The following is a 21,191-nucleotide window of genomic DNA, read 5'->3' as shown; positions in this document are numbered from 1 at the left end:
TAAATTACATAATTTTCATTTTTGGCTGAGCTAACCCTTTAAGGTATTTATCTGACCATTATTTGGCAAAAAAGGCAAACTACAACTACAGGTTTTATTTTACTATACAAAAAAAAAAAAAAGCATAGAAAAACAAAAAGCTCACAGGAAAAAGCATATACAGACTACAACATAGTCGGTTATCAATATTTCGTTGGTTCTCTCTTTTTTTTGTTTTTTTTTTGTTAATAATTTCTTTGTATGACAGCGAAATAAAACAATTGACTCCAAACAATTTTTTATAATATTTGAATAAAAGGTGAAGTTGTCAGTTTTCCTAGGCCGGACATCACTTTTGGCCACTACTGTATGAAAAATAACTGGATTTTAATCAAATCTCCTTTCCATGATTTCGTACTCAGCGATGTTTTCGCATTGGCTCCATGCTGAAAATTGACCGGGGACTCATAAATTGTTTAAAAACAAACCAGTTTATAGTAATCAGAATGTCATGCTGTAGCAGCCAACAGGAGCCTTTCTCCTCATAAAATATTTAACAGTCTGGCCATGCAGGTAGGCAGCTAGTACAGACGTGAGGGTGATTATTACAATTCCTCTTGTGTAAATGTGTTACATGTGTCCACAGATTTTCTCTGCGCATTGTGTTCTAAAACGAATGACCTTGGTCTTATTAGTGTTTTCTTTAAACAGAAACTCATTTGTCATGAACTGTTTGTTAGCTTTAGCAGTGTGTCGTCTGGGATGAATATAGGACGGATATTATTGCTCTTTCACTTTAGCAGATTTGAAAGATTTGCATGCCGTATAGAGCATTAAGCCTTCAGTGCGGTTTTATTTGTGCATATGTGCATGTCTGATTTTGGATATTAGATGTCTGTTTAGTGAATGCAAATGAGCCAGTAGTTAAGACTTGAGATGGCACTATTTGGCCCCACCACAAAAAAAATATTTTTATTAGCAGCATTTTTTAGTTTTATATTAAAACATTTATTTAATTAATTTATTCAAAAATTAATTAACAAAATGAATTCAAAAGTGACAGTAAAGACATTTATGTTTTGAAAGATAAATGCTGTTCTTTTGAACTTTCTATTTATCAAAGAATCCTGGCAAAAAATTTGGTTTCCACAAAAGTATTAAGCAGCACTGATGTTTTTAACATTGATAATAATACGAAATGTTTCTCGAGCACCAAATCAGCATATTAGAATGATTTCTGAAGGATCATGTGACACTGAAGACTGGAGTAATGATGCTCAAAATTCAGCTTTGCCATCACAGGAATAAATTAAATTTTAAAATATATTACAATAGATTATTAACAGTTATTTTAATTAGTAATAATAATACTTCACAATATTACTTTTTTTTAAAAAATACATTCAAATACTTTTTTATATTTACATTTTTTTCCAAAAATAAAGATTTAAACAATTTTATTAGTTTTTAATGTGCATAATGGGTGGAAATTTTGCAGTCATAATATAACTGCATGACAGCTATAAATTCCTAAACACACATTAGCTGTAAGATTGTGAAAAAAACTTTGTGACAACAAGTCTCACGATGGCCTTGGACCATTGCTATTGTTGTTCACTGTTGCGGGTACTGTAGGTATGACTGTATTTGCATATATTGTGTGAATGTGTAGCACAAATGCATGTATTTGCATGTGTATGAATCTGTATAAGGATCTGCTGTTATATTCTTCTGCAGAAGCTGGAAATACACCAGAGGAGGTCACCTGCTTCTCCGACAGCAGCACCAGTGAGGCGCACTCCCTCAGGTCTTTCCAGTCTGATTCCTGCGATGACAATGGTGAGATACATGCATTGCGAGGCCCAAAGACCTTAACATACCCTCAACAAAAAAAAAAAAAAAATTATACTGCTCAGAGAATTTTTGAAGTTTCACTCGCCACTCTGGAAAAGTTCAGCAACTGTGTTAAAGGTGGAGCTGTTTCTTCAGGGCATTTTTTTCTATTATGCTTCCACATGGTCCTATAAAAATCATTAGGGCAAGACTGCAGCTTCTGAATAAACCACAGAGCAATTAGAAAACATAATGAATCAACCATTTGCTTTGATGTTTTCTCACTTTTTGTTATGTAAGCTTGCACTCATCAGCTCTTTGTATTAGTCAGATTTTGATATGCTCAGTTCGACGAAGGGAAGCCATTTACTCACTCTTATGTCTCTCTTCAATGCAATTAAAGTCAAACTCCCAAACATCAAAAAGGACAAAAACACACCACAAAAACTCACTCATAGAGCCACTCAGACACTCATAAAGCCGCAGTCACACTAGAATTTGAGCATGCAAAATTTCTACACTGCAACGATTGTGATATGGCAGCTATTTTAAAAACATAAATTTAACATATATATATATATATAATAAATCAAAATGTAAAAATATACTTCCAACTTTTACTGCAAAAAGTTTGTATTATTTGTTAACAGTTTAGTATAAGGAACAATTCTCACTTTTAACTAGTTGCTTATTAGCTTGCATATTGGCTGCTTATTAGTACTTATAAAGCACATATTAATGCCTTATTCTGCATAACCATATTCTACATCCCTAAATCCTACCCCATACCTAAACTTAAGCACTATAACAACTACCTTGTTAACTGTTAATAAGCAGTAAATTAAGAGTTTATTGAGGCAAAAGTCGTAGTTAATAGTGAATATGTGTTCCCTATACCAAAGTGTTACCTATTCTTTTAATTCAGCTAAGAGGGCATGCCGTGACATATCGATCCTCTATTGGTCACGCGTCTTCACGTAATACTACTGTAATTCGCCGGTCAAAGTTCACAAAACTTGAACTTTGGAATGCAGCGAAATCCGAAAATTCTTCACATGAGCTTTTGCTTCCGTTGTTCTGGATTCGCATGCGTTTAAATGCAAGTCAATGGAATGAAAATTGAAGTTTGACTGAATAGTTAGTTCACCTCAAGCACTATATTATAAGTCTTCTGAAGCTGTACGATAGTTTTTAGTGAAGTCAAATTTGAGTCACTTCCTACATATATATACCTAAATTACCTGATAAAAAACACACACATGCAACATTATCACATTAACCTATACATACAATCTCATGCAGCCACCCATAATGTAATAACCTACTATTAGGCAGAAGTAACTGATTATTCCATTCACCTAATTAAGATGACTTGCATTGTCTGATCTTTCCAAAAGGAAACCATGAGGATTAGTGATAACCCTACCCTGCTTTAACAAAGTGACAGCCTGAATGGGTCAGAGCAGTAATTACAATCCATCTGCCTTTGATATGCTCTCCAAACGCGATTGCTATCATGACTCAGTAGTGTATATTATCACTTCTGCTGTACAAAATAGATGTCAGACTGACACATCAGAGGTCCACTTTAGCCGATTTCATGACGCTGGAGGATTACAAACAAGACAAAGTGATTTATATAAATGCTTATGTAAGGTTTTCATTGAATGTTTGATGTTAGTTTGAAGTGCTTGATCATTTATTCAATTGTTGCCTGACATTTTACACTTGTTTATACCCTAGCCTCCATAGTGACGGTGATACGACTGGTAAATAATGCAGTGGACACCATTGAAAATGAAGGTATGACTCAATTTTCATATTACCTAAAGCAAACTTGACCCATTAAATACACCAGGTTTTATAATTATTATTAGATTTGTGTCATTGAGTCCATTTTATCAGTCTTTATCACTAGTGTACTGCTAAATGTTGACGAAATGAACTATTAGCAGATATAACACATTTAGCGCAACTTTTTTTTATTTTTTGAAACAAAAATATTGGACTTACCCTGTACATTTTGTCCAATCAAATTTATTTATTTATCCTGTTACAACCTGTTTTGTCTCAAAAGATTTAACAAATACTATTCTTTATTTTTCTGTTTAAATATTTTTATTAGTGGTTCAACCACCTAGGGCCCTATTTCAACGATCTAAGCATATGGTCTAAAGCGCATGGTGCAAGTGCGTTTAGGGCGTGTCTGAATCCACTTTTGCTAGTTTAACGATGGGAAAAAATGGTCGGCGCACCCGGCGCATGGTCTAAAAGGGTTGTCCCTAATCTCTTAATGAGTAATGGGTGTGTTTTGGGCGTAACGTGCAATAAACCAATCAGAGACTCATCTCCCATTCCCTTTAAAAGCCAGTTGCGCCCGCACCATGGCAGATTTGCTATTTACATGGCATAATTTGCAAGCGGAAAAACTGAACGCATCTCTAGCGAGGAAACGGATCTGCTCATGCACGAGGTTAATGTGCGTGAACAGACCATCTACGGGATAAGCCGGATTCCACCAAAGCATTTTTCTCTTTATGCACACAATAATAATGTTTTACATTGTAATCTTTTTATTTTTAATATTTGGCATGTTTGTGTGCTGCTGTGCATCCCTGTGTGTGTAATAAGCACAGTGTACGTGCGTTGTACACCTGCATATAGGCGCATATTACTAATGCGCTCTTTAAATAACAAAACAAATATTGCGCCATTGACTTTAGACCAGGTTTCATTTGGTCAATGGCACAGTATTTTTAGTTGCCTCAAAATAGCAATGCGCCAACAATGCGTCTGAACACACCTCGTTTTCAAACCAGCACGCCCATGGGCGCACAAATGGGCGCAAATGCATGTGCTATTTAAACAAAGTGGTGCAGGACGTGAAAATGATAACTGCATCAGGCTGAAACTAGCAAAAACCACTTGCATTGCACCTGGAGCCCTTAGCCTTTGTAATGACCAAGGCTCATCCCAGTCAGCCTGATGGTGGCGCTACAGCAATCAAATGTACGAAATCGCTCATAACTCATAAACTGCTAGTGGTTTAGGAGTGTATTGTATCATTGGAATCCTTGGCTCAAGATCATTATATCGCCACCTGACAAAATGTTCCAATATTTTGGATTTTTTGAAAAACCTACTTTTGTGAACTAGTCCTAGGTTTTTCTGATCAGAACCAAAGCAGTGCAGAAAGATTCTCTGAAGCCCGATTGTCAATAATTAATATTGAAAAAAAAGTCGGAATTTCCATTCACGTTCACGATGGGATGCCAAAACATTCAAAGTGGGCGTGGCCATTATTCCTAAAACATATCTTGTTTTTACCTAAATAATTTACCAAATATTATATATTTTTCTATTGAAATATTCAATTAATTGTTGAAATATTATTTTAAAATAATTATTTATATATAAAATATTTATTTAAATTAAAATTTTGATTTTTTTTTAAAATATTCTTTATTATGTTTTCATTTTTAGTAAATAAAATTAATAATTTTTAAAATATTATCATGTACATATTAAGGAATATAGATCATCATTGCAAAATAAATCCAACAAGTGATCAGGACCTTGATTTCCTGCTTATTACATGGCTACAAGGCAAATAAATAAATGAACGTGAAATATTGATTTGAGGTGAAAGTGTTTTATTATGTGAGACCAAAGAGGAAATCGGTTGCCTGGATACAGCGGTCAATTACGCAGTTTAGCATCATTATAGAAGAAAAACTGACCACAGAATGCTGCAATTGAGAGAAAGTATTGAGCTGTAGGATCAAGTAGAGTGTCATGTAGTAATATTTTATGTCATCCTGTATTAGTCTGTTTAAATATTAAAGGGATCAAAAACCATGCTGCATGAAAAGGTAAAGGTAAAATCCCAATGCAACGTGTCCAGCCATGCAGGAGTTCAGTCCACTCTGGAAAAAGTAGGATTAGATCCGTTAATTAAACTGCACAACTCTAGACTCATACAAAACCAGGGTTTAGACCCGCTCTCTAATCACTCACATAATCCAACTGCACTGAAAACCTGAACTGTTGAACTACCCTTTAGTTACTGAAGAACAGCATCCCTATCCTCCGTAGCAGTGACCTGGATTTGAAGCGCACCAGAACCACTCTCTAATTAAACCTGCCCTAGACCAAAGCTGATTCCAATCAGTGCAAAAACAAGCTGTTTGCTTGAAAGTCTCACACACTATGGTAATTTGTGCTGTCTGAGGAGTTCACAGCTCCACCTTCCTTCTCAGAGGTCTGGATGAAAGTGGACTGTTTTTGTTGGTTATGCTAAACAGCACAGTGTGATTTACTCAAGTAGGACATGCTCCTGGTTTAACAACTTTTGTGGGTCTTGAACCAGCATTCTTATACTTTAGAAGTGTAAACTTTCACTTGTTACCTTGAGAAGATATTTCTATTGTTACTCATTACTATTTCTAAATTACATTGGTATAACCCAGGGGTGTCCAAACTCGGTCCTGGAGGGCCACTGTCCTGCAGAGTTGAGCTCCAACATACCTCAACACGCCTGCCTGGAAGTTTGTTATGCCTAGTAACAAAGCCACTCGAAGGCAACCTGCAATCTTAGCTGAAAAAAGCGTAACGCCTGCTAACACTGCGGTGTGCAGAGAAGAAGACGAGGCTGTTTTTTTTTTTTTTTTTATTGATGTCAATGGAAGAGAGGCTTCACTACACTGAATAAACAGCTTTTGTGAGGAAATAGCTTCTCATTTAATGAATCGACAGCCTATCGGTTAATCTTCAACATGTTTGCTCTTAAACATTTACACATTGGACACCCCGGTGTAACCTAATGTAATCAGATTGATTGAAGTTTATAAATAATATTATATATAATAATATTATATTATTAATCATATTAATTAATATAAATTTCATGTCAATTTTAAATGGATAAATTTAATGCAAATTAATTTTTAATTTACAAGTTTTAATATTACATTTTAAATGTTAATTAGTTAAATATCAGTTAGCTGTTTTTTTTTTTTTTTTTACTTGAATTAAAACTTTATAATTGCATTAAGTACTCGTAAGCATAACCCTTACATATACAAAATAAAAATAAAATGATTGATTAATGATAATATATAGTTATCTATTGCTAAAATCTGATTGGTTTATACAAACATTGTTTTAGGCCAACTAGAATGCTGATTAAGTCACATTAAACTTAGTAAACATAAGCAGTGATACATTATGTTTTCCTCTTCTCCTAACAGTTGCAGGTCTGGGTGATGTGCAGCCTCACAGTATTACCTGTGAGTCCACTTTGTTTACTTTTATTATTTCATTTTACTTTAATAAATATCTGTCCCTCTGTTTCACTTGTTCAGACGCATTTATAATCCTTTACACATACCCCAAGCATAAACAAGTCGATTGTTCTGACTGTTTTGTTTTTGATTTGGCTTTTTGTTTATTTGTTTTCATCCCATAACTCATTAAAACACTCCCCCTGAAACATTTATCATTTTATGTCTTTTCACAGCAAGCCCACACCTCCACTGTGAGGATGAGATATGCGTGGAATTCGTCAAAGAGTATTTTATGAATTGTAAGAGCTCACATCTGCGTTTACTGTACTAAACAAGAGATTCGATAATAGCTCTTATTTAAAATTTAAAATCTTGTGTATTTAAATATCAAGGTCCCATGACATGACTAGCATTTTTCCATCAAAAATTCTAGGAAATCACAGACAAAAAACAACAACTCAATTTTACAGAAAACAATGTACAGTGTGTATATATATATATATATATATAGTAAAAAGGTACTGTTATATAATATTATTACAATTTAAAATGACTGTTGTAGCTGAATTTTACTCCATCCTGACCCCAAACTTTTGAACAGTAGTGTAGATTATTATTATTATTAGTAGTAGTAGTAATAATAGTAGTATTATTGGTTATTATTGATTATTAATATTATTATTCATATTGAATACTGCAAAATATGCAACATTTATAAAGTTGCGTCTAATGAAATGTGCATAGCTCTTCTGCACTTTTTGCATGTATTTACTCTGCATGTATTTTCCAGCTTACCAGTGGCAAACAACAGAATGGCTAGACACTTGTCTCCCAGGCTTGGAATCACCGCCTCGAGACCAGACCCCTACTCCACCACCCCCACCTCTTCCTGCTCCCCCACCTCCCCTGACCCCTACACGGTTAGGTGGTACCCCTACCCGCCTGGGCGGCAGCGTTCGGTTGGACGGCAGCACTCTATCACTGCAAACTGGCTACCCGTTACGAAGATACCAGGGCCAGAGAGATTTCTGCACGTCTCTAACACTGGATGACAACAACTCGCCTGTTTATGAAGAATACCGTGACCCGAATCACTACAACACTGCCTCTACTGTTCTCCCGCTGGACTTTAGCGAGGGCCGATCCAGACCCGACTACCATCACTCCAGCCAATACCAGCTCTCTTACCCTCCCCTACTAGCCTGGGAGGAACGTCCACGTGTCTGGGAGGAGTCACACCCCTTCGGAAGCCAGCAGGAGATCGACAGACTGGGCAGGATTTCGCTCCGGGCCCAACGTTTGCGTAGTCAGAGCCCAAAGGCATCTTTGTCTGGCATGAGAGAGTATTATTGATCATTAACTGGACAAACAAGTCCTTAATTATACTGGATGCTTGTGATCATGCAATTGAGGAATCGACCTCAAGATGTGTTTGGAATCGAAACATCTGGACTGTCACAGCCTCAATCATACTGTACACTAGTGACTATTCTTCAAGCACCTCATTAAAGGGATAGTTCACCCAAAAATGAGTTCTGTCATCATTTACTCACCCTCATGTTGATCCAAACCTGTATGACTGTCTTCTGTGGAACACAAAAAAGATATTTTATAACTGTTTTTGTCCATACAATGAGAGTAAATGGGGTCCAAAACAACACTGGATTTGGATCTTCTTTTGTGTTCCACTGAAGAAAGTCAGTCATACACATTTGGAATGACATGAAGGTGAGTACATTTTCATTTTGGGGTGAACTATCACTTTAACTAGTTGTGTGTGAGAACATGCATAGTTTTTACCACATACTTTCTCATCAGCGCATCTGAGAAGCAGAGTGACACTGAGTTTGTGTAGGTGCTACTGTGTTTATTGACAAACCACAGATTTTATTGATGGAATCCATATACAGCAGTGGTTCTCAACTAGGGGTCTGGGGCCCACTAGCGGGCCTCAACACACTCTGCTAGATATCCAACTATGCCTTTGGACCGGATGTGTTTTGCAGTGAAAACAGCCTGATGGAGCAAGGAAACCTGTTTTATTCCATGGACTATACAAAAGCAGTGGAGAAAAACAAGTCAGTTTAATTGCATTTTTGTCGACTCTTCAAGGTTTGTAAGCATTTAGTAATGTGTGCATACTCAAAATGATTCCAGGAAAGAAAGCTCACAGGTGTGTTTCACATAAATGAAGATCTGTTTATGTATTCATGTGCTGTCTTTATGTCTCGTCAGTAATGCATACATGACAACTACATATTAATCACTCTTCGCACATCTGGCTTTTTACAGTGTTTTGCTGTTTATGCTGCTGTTTTTGTGATTTTTATTTAGTTTAGGACCACAAAACTGTCATGCTAGTATGTTTAACATCTGTGTTAATTGATTAATGCATATTATAGAATTATGAAGCATACAGGCTTTTTGAACAAGAAAAGGTTGTATTTACTGTATAGAGTGACTTTCTCATCAAGGTGGCTTTCATTTTTTTTTTTGATTGTTTAGTCTACCTGGCTACAAATTAAAATGTATGTTTTTTTTCACCTGATGCCTCGTCGTATTTCTGTTTCCTTCATTCCCAGTAGCAACTGCCCATATAATTTATACAGTATAAAATCAGATTGGGAATCTCGGCAAAATATTTTGCAGGGCAAGGTTTTCTTGGGCCATGACAAAAATATTGTTTGGTTTGTCCTTGAAAATGTTTTAGATATGTTTAATACCTCATTTTAGTGATTACGCATAGACTCATGGAATTATTATTATCATTGTTTTTTTATAGCACCTTTGTAGAGTCCAGGGTCATTTTACAAAGCATGATAAAAGCATGATGTTATTAATGTTTTATTTTAGTTTTATATTAAGTTTGTTTCTGTAAACAAGATCTTTAAACCAGAGAATATTTTATTAAACTAATAAATCAGATTATTTTAATGGTTTTCAGGATGACCCTGTGGGTCAGAGGTTCTGATGGTCTGTATTGTGTTCGTACATGTTGATGTTGTCCATTTAATGTGTAGAACTCACCTTGTATGTATGAATAAAATGCTGTACATTGTCCAGTGTAAAATAAAATAAAAGAACAACTACCATAATGCATCATCTATAGATTGATTTAACAAAGATTACTGAGTATGTATCAATAGTAAAGATGTTTCAGCACAAATGCACATCATATAATCTTTTCATGGCTATAAGATTAAATCTTGTTTATGTAATTCCTCTAAGAGAGAAGCTTCTGTTCTCTGAAAAACTCTGCACTCCCAATTCCTTCATGCAAATTTCTTTGATTTACAAATGATGACAATTTGTCCTCCTGTTAAAATCTTCCTGATTGACACTTAATTGAGCAGTTAGACTGAAGTTATCACCATATGCAGACATAATGAACTAAAACGCAAGCCAATCTTCCCTGTGCTTGACAGAAAGACACAGCAGTACAGTTGCAGACAACAGCGTCATACAAAATGTTCCAGTTTTTTTTTAATTTTTTTTTTTATAGTTACATCATTGTTTGTGTTCCATCTCTTGTGGACAAAAGGACGCAAACTGTTGAACGCAAACAATTTAAGACACTGTAGAATTTCAAGAATGCATTATTTGTCCTTTTGCAGAGACAACTATACAGAAGACAACCCAATCCGATTGCACGATCCAAAGCTTGTTTACGGGCAAGGTTCCAGGAATCAAGCTTATATGATCGAAACATAATGACGCTTTTATTTCTGGGCCTTTTCTCTTTTGTACGGGGACATCTCCAAGAATACGCTGGTTTCATCAGAGAGGTGGTCTTGTAAACATCCTGCGTTTTCTGTGCTTTTAAGCTTTGGGTGTATCATTAGGCATGACCACTTTGTCCTTTTATACTTGAAAGTGTGTGCTTCAAATGTGCAGTGAAAATAATAGAGTATTGTACTTTGTTAATGACTTTGGCTAAGTCAGTTAAATGGACAGGGACAGGGATGGAGGGAGGTTAGAAAAATGGGTTACATGGCCAGCTGTAATTAAATGAGTTATCCACTGAAAAAGTAAAGTAAGGGATTACTGTTCATTTTTAGGTAATTTAATTACATTTGCTTATAATGTACTTGCGTTACATACTGTAAATTAGTTCAACAGTTCTGTATGAACCAATATTGAATTTAAAATCTAAATTTGTCGTCTAAAGTTATGTGAACGCTGCCTCTTTAAAATCGTTAGCTGTAGTGCAGTTGCGCGTGAGTTCGCAGATGTCGGCAGAAGCGAGTGCTGTTTTGCAGAATATAAATATTCCAATCACTTCACTTTTTTGACACAGGTAGGCAAGAAATTTACGGTAAAATGTAAGCTATGTCCTAGAGAGAAAAAACTGCGCGCGCTCTCTGAGAGACGGTCTTCAGCAGACCACACATATAGCCGCCTCTCGCAAGTGTCAGATTTTCGCGGTTTGCTACACATAAACGTTCAAATACACACAGTTATGTCAAAATGCCCGTCTTGGCGTATATTCGTGTTGGTTATGTGAATGTGAACAGCATGTGTAACAGCATATTGTCTCCGTCCATTAGGTCTTAGTGACAGCAGCCTTTAAAACATGCTACTGTCTACTATTGACTGTCTGTATTATAAATGATAATCAAACAACAAAAGAAAAGCTTTAATAAGGATTAATCTATGTTTAATGTATACAGTTATGACTATGCAGAGGTATTTTATATTTGATTATTCAATTTCTGTGATATTTTTACTTACTACTATTAGACCTAGGCTACCTGAAAAAATATATAGGCCTAGCATTGTTTTATTTGTATCTTTAAATATTTTAACCGTGTCGAGTATCGTGCACTTTTGCTGGTATCGGTAGGCCTACCGACAACTAGATTTTTGGTATCTTGATATCCCTATTTGTTACTAAACAAATGTAAGTATTATAGTATGTTCTAATAAAGCTAAAATGTTTTAAAAAGCTATAAAAGGCTAAACTATTCCATGTTTGACTCATATTTAAATTATTAAAAGAGTTTCCTTTCTATTGTCTATCCGGTCAAGCTTTATAGGGATTTTAAGAATTAATTAGTAATGAGTTGAATTACTTACTGAGTAATTAAATTACTTTTCAGACAGAGTAATTAGAAAAGTATTTTAAATACAACTTTAATGATGTAATTAGTAATTAATTACTTTTCTGAAGTAACTTACCCAACACTGGCCTCATTATGGTTCCATCCACCTACTGATCTGCAAATTTTGGGATATCGCATAAAAAAAAAACGCTGGATGGAATCTCCAAGATGTGCATAAATTCTAAAAATGCCCATAAAAAATGAATGCACTCAACTGAAGCAGATAATTTTTTCTGATAAGAAGACATGCACATAAACTATGATGAAAACATATTTATCAAATAAATTCCTCAATGTGCAACAACAAAAAAAGTCATGTGACTCTGCCTTGATGGATCATGTAATCAGAAAAACATATGGACGACGAGGTCCGAACATTCTCAAACATTTTTGAAAAAGAAGTGACTTCAATTCTTGATGGAAAATATCAACGAAACACAGATTTTCCAAATAGTGCATGCAGAGATTATCCTTAAAGGTTATGATAACCTATGATAACCTAAGGTAACATAACAGCGTTTATTGTGTTTTGTCTTTATTTTTTGTCCAAATCATGAAAGTAATTCATGATGTCCGAAAAAAAATTCCAATTCCAATTTCCTAGGAAGTGATTTTTTTCTCTCTCTTGAACACATGGTTTTATTTGCAAACGTTTTATGCGATATTCCAATTTTGCACATTAAATTCGCAACTTTGGATGGACACAGCTATTGACGGTGCTTACATTTTAAGGGGGTCACATTTTTTCTAAAAAATTATGTTTCCATTTGAATAGCATTGTACAAATTCATACGAAATTGCCACCTCATAAAATAATTGTTTTCTCATGAGATCAGGTTGGATACTTTTGTTAAATGAAGAGTAAAATGAAAAATGCATAACATGCACAACAACATTCCAAAATTGCTTAATTAAAATGTGAAGTGTTTCATTTGCACCTCTTCACAATATCAATATTTTCCATTGTCTCTTGTGAGTAAAGCAATTTGACTGATTTCCAAAATTATGCCAGTCACATTCCACCACCGAAGACTGATGGGTAATTAAGCCCAAACAAAACAGATCTCCAAGGTCAAACCGCCACAATCTCATAGTCAACTTCCACTGAATCAAACGTGCAATGCTGAATGCAAGGAGCATAATTTAAGAGGAAATGAAACTAGTCGTAATCCCTCTGAATTAATACTGGTGTTTACATCTTAAAGTGTAACGAACCACTGGGGAATCCACAGTCCGTTAGCACCATTTCCTTTGACTTTTAAAACAAATGAGAGCAAGCCGCTCGACTGACAGAAAGACGGCTGGTTATATAAGGGGTGGGGGAGAGATGCTGGATTATCGTTCCCCTGTTTCTGCTCAGAGACATGAGAGAGTTAGGGGTGATTATACCCACACAGTCTACTGAATAATACCCAGATTAGACACACTAACCAGGCCTCATCTCCACACAAAACATCTGCCTTTGCCTCTAGACAGACACACACACTTGCGCTCTGGCACTGTGGATGTTAAACACGCCACTTTGGAACAGATGCCAGTATACGTCACAAGCTTATAACACCACGCGCCAGAAACAGAGACATACCGACAACAGAGGCATGTTTACAGAGCTCTCAGTTGTGCCAAATTCCCTCTTTTTGTCATTTGCTGACGCACATAGAGAAGACTTTTCAGACAATTTAAGTGGGGAAATTGTCAGTTTTATGAGTAGATAATTAGGAAAAGTTTCCCATACCCTATATTTCAGACGACAACGACAAAACTTGGGAAACTTAAGACAAAGTTAATGTAAATATGCTTATATTTGTATATCTACTTCATGATTGTTAGAGGAAGCTGAGTGCAGAAACAAAAGACTTTGGAGGTGAACTAAACAGTTTCTCATACTACTTTATCTTTGGCTGCATACGATGGAATATGAATAGGCCTATTGCGTATGTGGACGGAATTGACTATTGAAAATATAACATTTAACTCCGCTCAAATGAATGAAATTATTTGAACATACATTTGTCCATGTTGTTGGACAAGATTTAACAATGAACCAATCAAACTCAGACAATTGGTCTCTTTCACTAAGCATGTGTATGCACAAATTTGCTCTTTTTTCTGTGTTTGAACTGGTTTTGAGAGAGGCACATATGACATTGCTCGAGGATCTTGCTGCACATGCTTTCGTCTATTTTTCACTCCTTCAACAAAAATAGCTTCATACAAACAAAGTCACAGAAGAATCAACTGTTGCATCTCCGAGCAACACACAGTGTTCCTGAATAAATCAGTGAACGAATCATTTGAGTCAATGATTTAATGACTCGCATAGACAATCAGTTGTTTAGCTCCTGAAAGAATCAGTGTATAAACAAATTGGTTGCATTAATGATTCAATGACTTGCTCATAAAAACAGCCTATTAGTTATATGTCATACATACTGTAGCAAACCTGTACCAAATGTCTCAAGAGTAAACAAACATAAACTTGTGTAAGATAATGAAGAAATGTGTAAGATAATGATGAATATTTTTAATAAATAAATTACATTGTAAGTAATTTTGCTCTCAGGCTGAGAAACGGCATTCCTTTTGATGATAACTCATCGTTACATAACATCTATTTGTTTCAAAGTATAATCAGATCATGAATAATTTCACAGAGAAAACAATAAGTGCACCTTGTCGAAATAAAAGTTCACTGGATTAAGGCACGCTTGAGGCTAGTTTAGATTTTGTTGTTTTGTAGTTCTTTGTCTGTTGAAACTGAACGTGTCTGATAGACTTTTAGCTTGGAGCCATGTTCCAGCTTGTAAATAACTTCAGCTCTCCAAACAAATCCCCTTTGAATCAATAACAGACTGTTCTAAATGAGACTCCATGGAGTCCTTAAATCACCAAAGCAAAGTACATGGTAATTACCTAATCCAGGCATAATCATATTTGCATTAGACTAAAGGTTGTTTTATGCTTATTTCATTACTAACTACCATACAGACAACCAGCAGTGTTGCACACAAGTTGGCAAGATGTGTCTAATAAAGCACAACCCTGTTCTATGACAGGATGTACACATCCACTTGTTTATGCAAAAATTTGTTTTTCAGATCACTAGTTTTGGGGGAAAAAAAAGGAAGAAGTAGTCAAAACTGAAAAGCAGCCCATTTATTTTCACAAAGCTGTTGTCCTGACTTGCTCTTCACGGCTGAGTTTGGGTTCCAGATTCATACTGGAAAAAATAACTGCATTGCAATGATTCAGAGTCTGTGACACCAATTTCCCATTTTCCTCCCTGAATCTGCCTGTTTACTCAGCCTATCTATAAATAAGTGGCAGGTTATTAGTGTCACTCATAGATTTCCTACAAGCTCCTGCTTACCTCAAAGGCACAGCGGCTCTAAGTACATGGAACATGAGGGTCAAGATCTGAATTCGGTTCGAACACTTTGGCTCTGTTCCAAAACAGTGAACTGCCTTGCTTTCTATTGCCTATGGGCTGCCTCCTAGCCAAAATGGGACTTCATAAGGCACTCATTTTAAACACACATATGCAGAAATGTGTTCAGGGGACTCTACTGATTTCAATAGAGTGGTATACTAGCTATCAATATGATACTCTAATAAGCAAAAAAAATTGGATGCACATAGGGGGGCTGGGTCAATGAAATGAAATGTAATGTAATGAATTTATTTATGTATATTTATGAACTACATTTATCTTCCTTTGTTCACCTTTCTTTCAACTGACCTTGCCGCAGTGCATTGTGGGATTGCTTTCTGAGTATAAGAATTTGGTCAAAAATATTTTAAAAGGCAGAGTAAGGCCCCATTCACACAGAACACGTTTCTGCATTTAAAAATGCAAGACACAGGGCAGTGGAATGAAAAAAATGCAGGTGTTATGCGCAAGACAAGATAACAGCGGTCAAACATATCCGAAAGAATACTTTTATATAGAAAAGCAGCATAGTGGAATAAAAAAACATAAGACAGTGTTTTTAGAACACTGTGTCGTGTGCAAGGCAGTGCAAAAGACATGAGAACACAGTGCAGTGGTCAAACCCATCTGTAAATAACATAGAAAAACAATAGAAAAGCAGAGAAGTGGAATGCAAAAATACATTCAGTGTGAACATCCCCTAAATATACATTTGAAACAGGCTTTGCAATGGGAAACGCTTTCAAATGCTGTCGTATTTGGTTTGGAACAGACTTTTTTTTTTTTAATTAGTGTAAATGGGATCACAGCACATGTTCTCTGTTCTTGAGTTTAAGTCCTCTACAGATAGCAGTCTCTCATTAAACTGATCTCCTGCAGTGATGGAGATCCATGTGCCAGTGTGATTCAGCTTGAGTTTAATCATCCCTATTATCCAGTGCATTTCCTTGGTCACTAGAAGTTGTGCTTATAAACAATTAATGATTATGCTGAAAAAACATAGTGCAGCCAACCCTTGGTGTTTATGTGATAAAATGCTTAATTAATCCACTATGATGTGAACAGGACCAACAGATGCTTGTGGTGAGATTAAAAGGCATGGTACTGTTGCAGAACGCAGCAAAACCATAGTCGCTTCAAATGTTATGCCTGCTATCTTTCATATAGAAGAGCTGTCTTATGTTCTCCATTTTAACAGCTTCTCAAGACTGAAATATAGAGCAGAGTTCAGTCAATCTTCTCTACTTTTCCAGTTTTCCCACATTTTCTTTGAATATACCACTTGCCAAGCTGTCTCAATTCAGATTCTTTATGCTACTTTATAGTGGGAATGAAGAAAAATACCCTGAGGATATTTTCAACAGACCTGAGCGTCCATGGTGAGAAGACTTAGATCAATGCGGAGTAATTACACATGCTTCCATCCAGTATTAGTGAACTTGTTAAAAAACTGAGGAAATTACATTCTTGTGCCATTTCAGACTGTCATGCCTGTCATTCATAGTCTAAAACATTCACAATTAAACGAATATGATTTGACTTAAAGATGTCTCAATTGGCAGCTGCTCGGCTGATGCAAGACCCCCGGAAACAGGAATAGACAAACTGGAGGCTGCCAATTCTGCTGTGCAGAACTTCGGAAGAACTGCTGACGGCACGGTTTAACTGTTTGGTCAACCAATCAGCAGAAAGGGGTGTTTTATTCCCGCCCACATGTAGAGATGAAATATTCAAGTTGTTTATTAATTTTCTACCCCTGAACGAAAAATGAAAAATCAAGCAGAAATCTTGTTTTTTCGTTTTGTTTGAAAACAATTAAAAACGAAAAAGGTGCCATTTTTTTTTTTTTTTTTCCAATTTCTATATTAAATCAAAAAACGAATGACCAAAAGATACACGGACCGGGAACGGAATCCGACGGCAAAAATCCAGCTGTCGGAATCCGTTCTCCCACCCACATTATAAGATATGTTAATGTAGTGGCTTGAAAGATGCTGATTATATTCTGCGTGTGGATGGACCTTAACAGCATCAGTTTGACAAATATTAGAACATTGACTAGAAATTTCCGACTAGGAAACTCCCAACCTGGAATTTCCGACTAGGAATCTCCGACTTGGAATTTCCTACCTGGAAATTCCAGCTAGGAAACTTGACTAGACATTTCCGACTTGGAATTTAAAATCTCCTTAGCTGCTCTAAATTCACTGTAAACCACGGCTTCATGGGGTGTATTGCTTTTATAAAACGATTAGTCCATAAAAATAATTATTGCAATATTTAGATACAGAGACACATTAATACTGATAATGAGGTCACAGGTGTATGTTTGTAGAGTAATTTACAACGGCTTCAAACGCGGCTCAACCAATCAGAATCAAGGGCCGTAACTATTCATTTTATGATAAAATACTTGCAATGTATTTCGTCAAAAAAACATGATTATATGTGATTTGAATGGCTGTGGAAACATGCTATTTGACGTCATAACTGTGTAGTTCCGTTGACTACCAGCAGGGTGATTCGACTCTCCGACAGACAGTTGCTTGCGTCACCACAAATCAGCAACTCTGTAAACATCCCCAAAGTCCATATTTGGAGAGACTCTGGGCAGCGATTTTGGGCATGCAAGACCAATTCTTATATAGTTAGGGATATGAGGAAATACCAAAATATTAAAAATTGCTTGCCAAACTCATGTTTAAAGTTGCAGTCTGTAACTTTTTTTTGTTAAAAATAATCCAAAATCAATTTTTGAGCAAGTACATAACCAGCCAGTGCTCAAAACTATCTACTTACCTTAGCCCGATTCACAACGGTAAGCTTGTAATAATGTTTTCTAATTTGAGTGGTACTGGTGAGTTTCCACGGGAAATACGAGTGTGCCGCCGTCATTAAGTCACATCCGTATACATGAATAAGGAGTCCTGGAAAATAGGCTATATCGTGTGTGAGGATCGCATACAGTCTATGGTGAGGATGCTGCAGGTGGCAGATCATTTATAGCCTTTTCTCACAGCAGCTGGAATAATTAAACTTATCATTTTGATGGCAGATTGTAATCCAGAAAGGTCCAAAGGATTAGAGATTAGACTGTACAGAACTGCACCGGTTTGAGCTTGAACGTGCCCCTGGATCAGGTCATGTGTTTCTATGTTCTGTTTTGTGATTGGTTTATTGTCTTTATTGTTTACAGGTGTTTCTTATTAGTCATTAGTCCTTGTGTATATATATATATATATATATATATATATATATATAGCCCTCATGTGTCTCTTGTTCTAGCTTTATTTATGTAACCTGTTGTTGGTGAGTTGTCAAGTTCAAGTTTAAGTTCAACTTCATGTTCATGTTCAAGTTCATGTTTATATTCAGGTTTATGTTCAAGTTAAGTTATAGTTAAGTCATGCCATCATATTTTGTTTGTATTTGTTCAAGTTTGTAAATAAAAGCTGCACTTAGGTTCATTTCAGCTTGCCTTTAGTTGAATCGTTACAAGTTGGCTATTTCGTATGAATAATTACGATTTTAAGAAAAAAAAAAAAAAAAAAGGTTCACGCCGAATCCCACCCCAAACCTAACCATCAGTATGCCGTAAGCTGAAACGTAAAGTACGAATTGCCCTGAGATTGTGTTGGCATCTGTAGATAACAATTTCAGTGTGTTTGAATACAGTGAATAACATTAATTGAATGCTAAAAAAGCAGTTTCACATGGTATTTAAAAAAAAAAAACACCCATATACTACACAATTTTTTGGCTTCCCAAGGTGTTCTGGATGTTTTCATGCACACAACACTGGGGAAGTGAGTAAGGCTGGATATTTTAAAATCAGAGGAATTGAGAGAAATCGTATTTCGTGGTGGTGAAAGTGGTGTGTTTTTTTTGACACTGGTTGCAGAGGCAGCTCTTGAGAACCAATTAAAAACATTATTACTATTAAATTATTAAAGTGACCTTAGGCAGGTAGAATAACACAACCTTCACAGGTTGGGTCAGAATTGAGCTGGTGGAAGGATTGAAATGTAAAGATTTTATGATTCATGGTATGACTTTATGGAGCTGTTCATCGTTATATAGCATGTCAAGTAGGCCTATTTCTCAACTGCTCCTCAGTTGGCTTCTTCACTTAATAGTTAAAATATGTCTTCACTGGAAAGTACAAAAAGGCCTCTTCATTACCCGAACGAACATGCATGGAGCAATCAGTGCTTTTGTAAGTGTGAAGTTTTATAACATGTCAGTATATTTAAAAAGAAACATTGATTAGTTTTATTTTTTATTCTTACTTAACATTTTATAATTCACCTCTTTCTTAAATAATTTTAATTAATAAGCTACCTTTCTTCTAGCTCCCAGTAGCATGCAACAATTTTGTGCTTTCAACCGCATAATGATGACACTGAGAGATGACACGCACCCGCCGTTACTGTTGCTATAGTTACGAATGTAACTTCCACCCGCATGTAATTGACTCCAGGTAAAAACGCGTGCTGTGATTTGCTTTGTTCAATTTTCTGATTGCCTAATCATTACTTTAACTTACTTTCAGTGCTATTCATTATAAGATGTGCTGTCATTAACTTTACATTTTAGCAGACAACATTCATCAACACTGTACAACACAGGTGTCAAACTCAGTTCCTGGAGGGCCACAGCCCTGCAGAGTTTAGCCAAAGCCACTGGAAGGCAAGCCTGCAACCTTTAGCCAAAAAAGCGTAACGGCTAATGCTAATGCTCCGGCTGTGGTGGTACGCAGGGAAGGAGACCAGAGGCCATTACACGATAGGCTGAGAGGTGCCACACGTGATTAAGTTAGTGTTATGCTTTCTTTAATGGTAAGAGATACAGACCCTCTCATCTCCCTATAATAATACGATCTCTGGTTTAGCTTCAACCCTACTTAAACACACCTGATTCAGCTATCAAGTCCTTCAGGCCTATTTGAAAACTACTGGTATGTGTGTTTGGAGCAGGGTTACTCTGGGGCTGCGGCCCTCCAGGAATTGAGTTTGACACCCCTGCTGTACAACAACAACACTGTTCAATAGTTCAGGATTTTTTTTATTCAACTGAACTGAATTTAGGCTATTTATTAGAGCATGCAGTTGCACTTTTCTTTCCTATGTAGCCCTTTGAAAAATACGTTTAACCATTTACTTGACCCTGTCAGTAGACCAATTTTAAGGGTCTTTGAAATAACATTAATTCAAAAAGTAATTAGCCTATAGTAGTGTGTAAGACCTCCTAGTTGTAACTTTTGACATCCTTTGGGTCGCACTCTGACCTATATGTAGTCTATTTTATGCATGTCTATTTAATGTGCTATACATAGTCCATAGTTGTAAAAAATGTGGAAAAAAATTTAAAATGATCTCAAGGATCTATTTACCTAACATGTTGTTGTAACTTAATGTAAACTGTTTGATTCCGTCATGTTTTTGACGAATAAAACCAATTTAGATGTCACCACAATAAGTACATTTTGGTTACCTCTTACCTGACACTCCTGTCCTGGAGTTGTTATGACAACTCCCGCGCAAGAGATGCGCCGCGCGAGGT

At 36.1% G+C, this 21,191-nt stretch overlaps 1 protein-coding gene across 3 annotated transcripts in view; it reads left to right on the top strand.

Annotated features, from left to right (window-relative positions):
- Positions 1-10,196, top strand: part of LOC127521406 (protocadherin Fat 3) — a 60,155-nt gene extending 49,959 nt beyond the window's left edge. Inside the window, exons 27-31 of one of the 3 annotated variants that reach the window (XM_051910644.1) lie at positions 1,717-1,818; positions 3,556-3,615; positions 7,062-7,100; positions 7,331-7,396; positions 7,888-10,196. In XM_051910644.1, coding sequence (XP_051766604.1) covers positions 1,717-1,818; positions 3,556-3,615; positions 7,062-7,100; positions 7,331-7,396; positions 7,888-8,450 — 830 coding nt within the window. In that variant the 3' untranslated portion in view covers positions 8,451-10,196. The remainder of the gene's footprint in view (positions 1-1,716; positions 1,819-3,555; positions 3,616-7,061; positions 7,101-7,330; positions 7,397-7,887) is intronic. The other 2 variants (XM_051910645.1, XM_051910646.1) reach the window with 2 other exon arrangements.
- The last annotated feature ends 10,995 nt before the right edge of the window (positions 10,197-21,191 follow it).

The sequence above is a fragment of the Ctenopharyngodon idella genome, chromosome 10 (genome assembly GCF_019924925.1).
Source record: "Ctenopharyngodon idella isolate HZGC_01 chromosome 10, HZGC01, whole genome shotgun sequence".
Lineage (NCBI taxonomy): Eukaryota > Metazoa > Chordata > Actinopteri > Cypriniformes > Xenocyprididae > Ctenopharyngodon > Ctenopharyngodon idella.
Note: the sequence above shows the minus strand (reverse complement) of the source record. Positions and strands in the feature narration are given on the sequence as shown.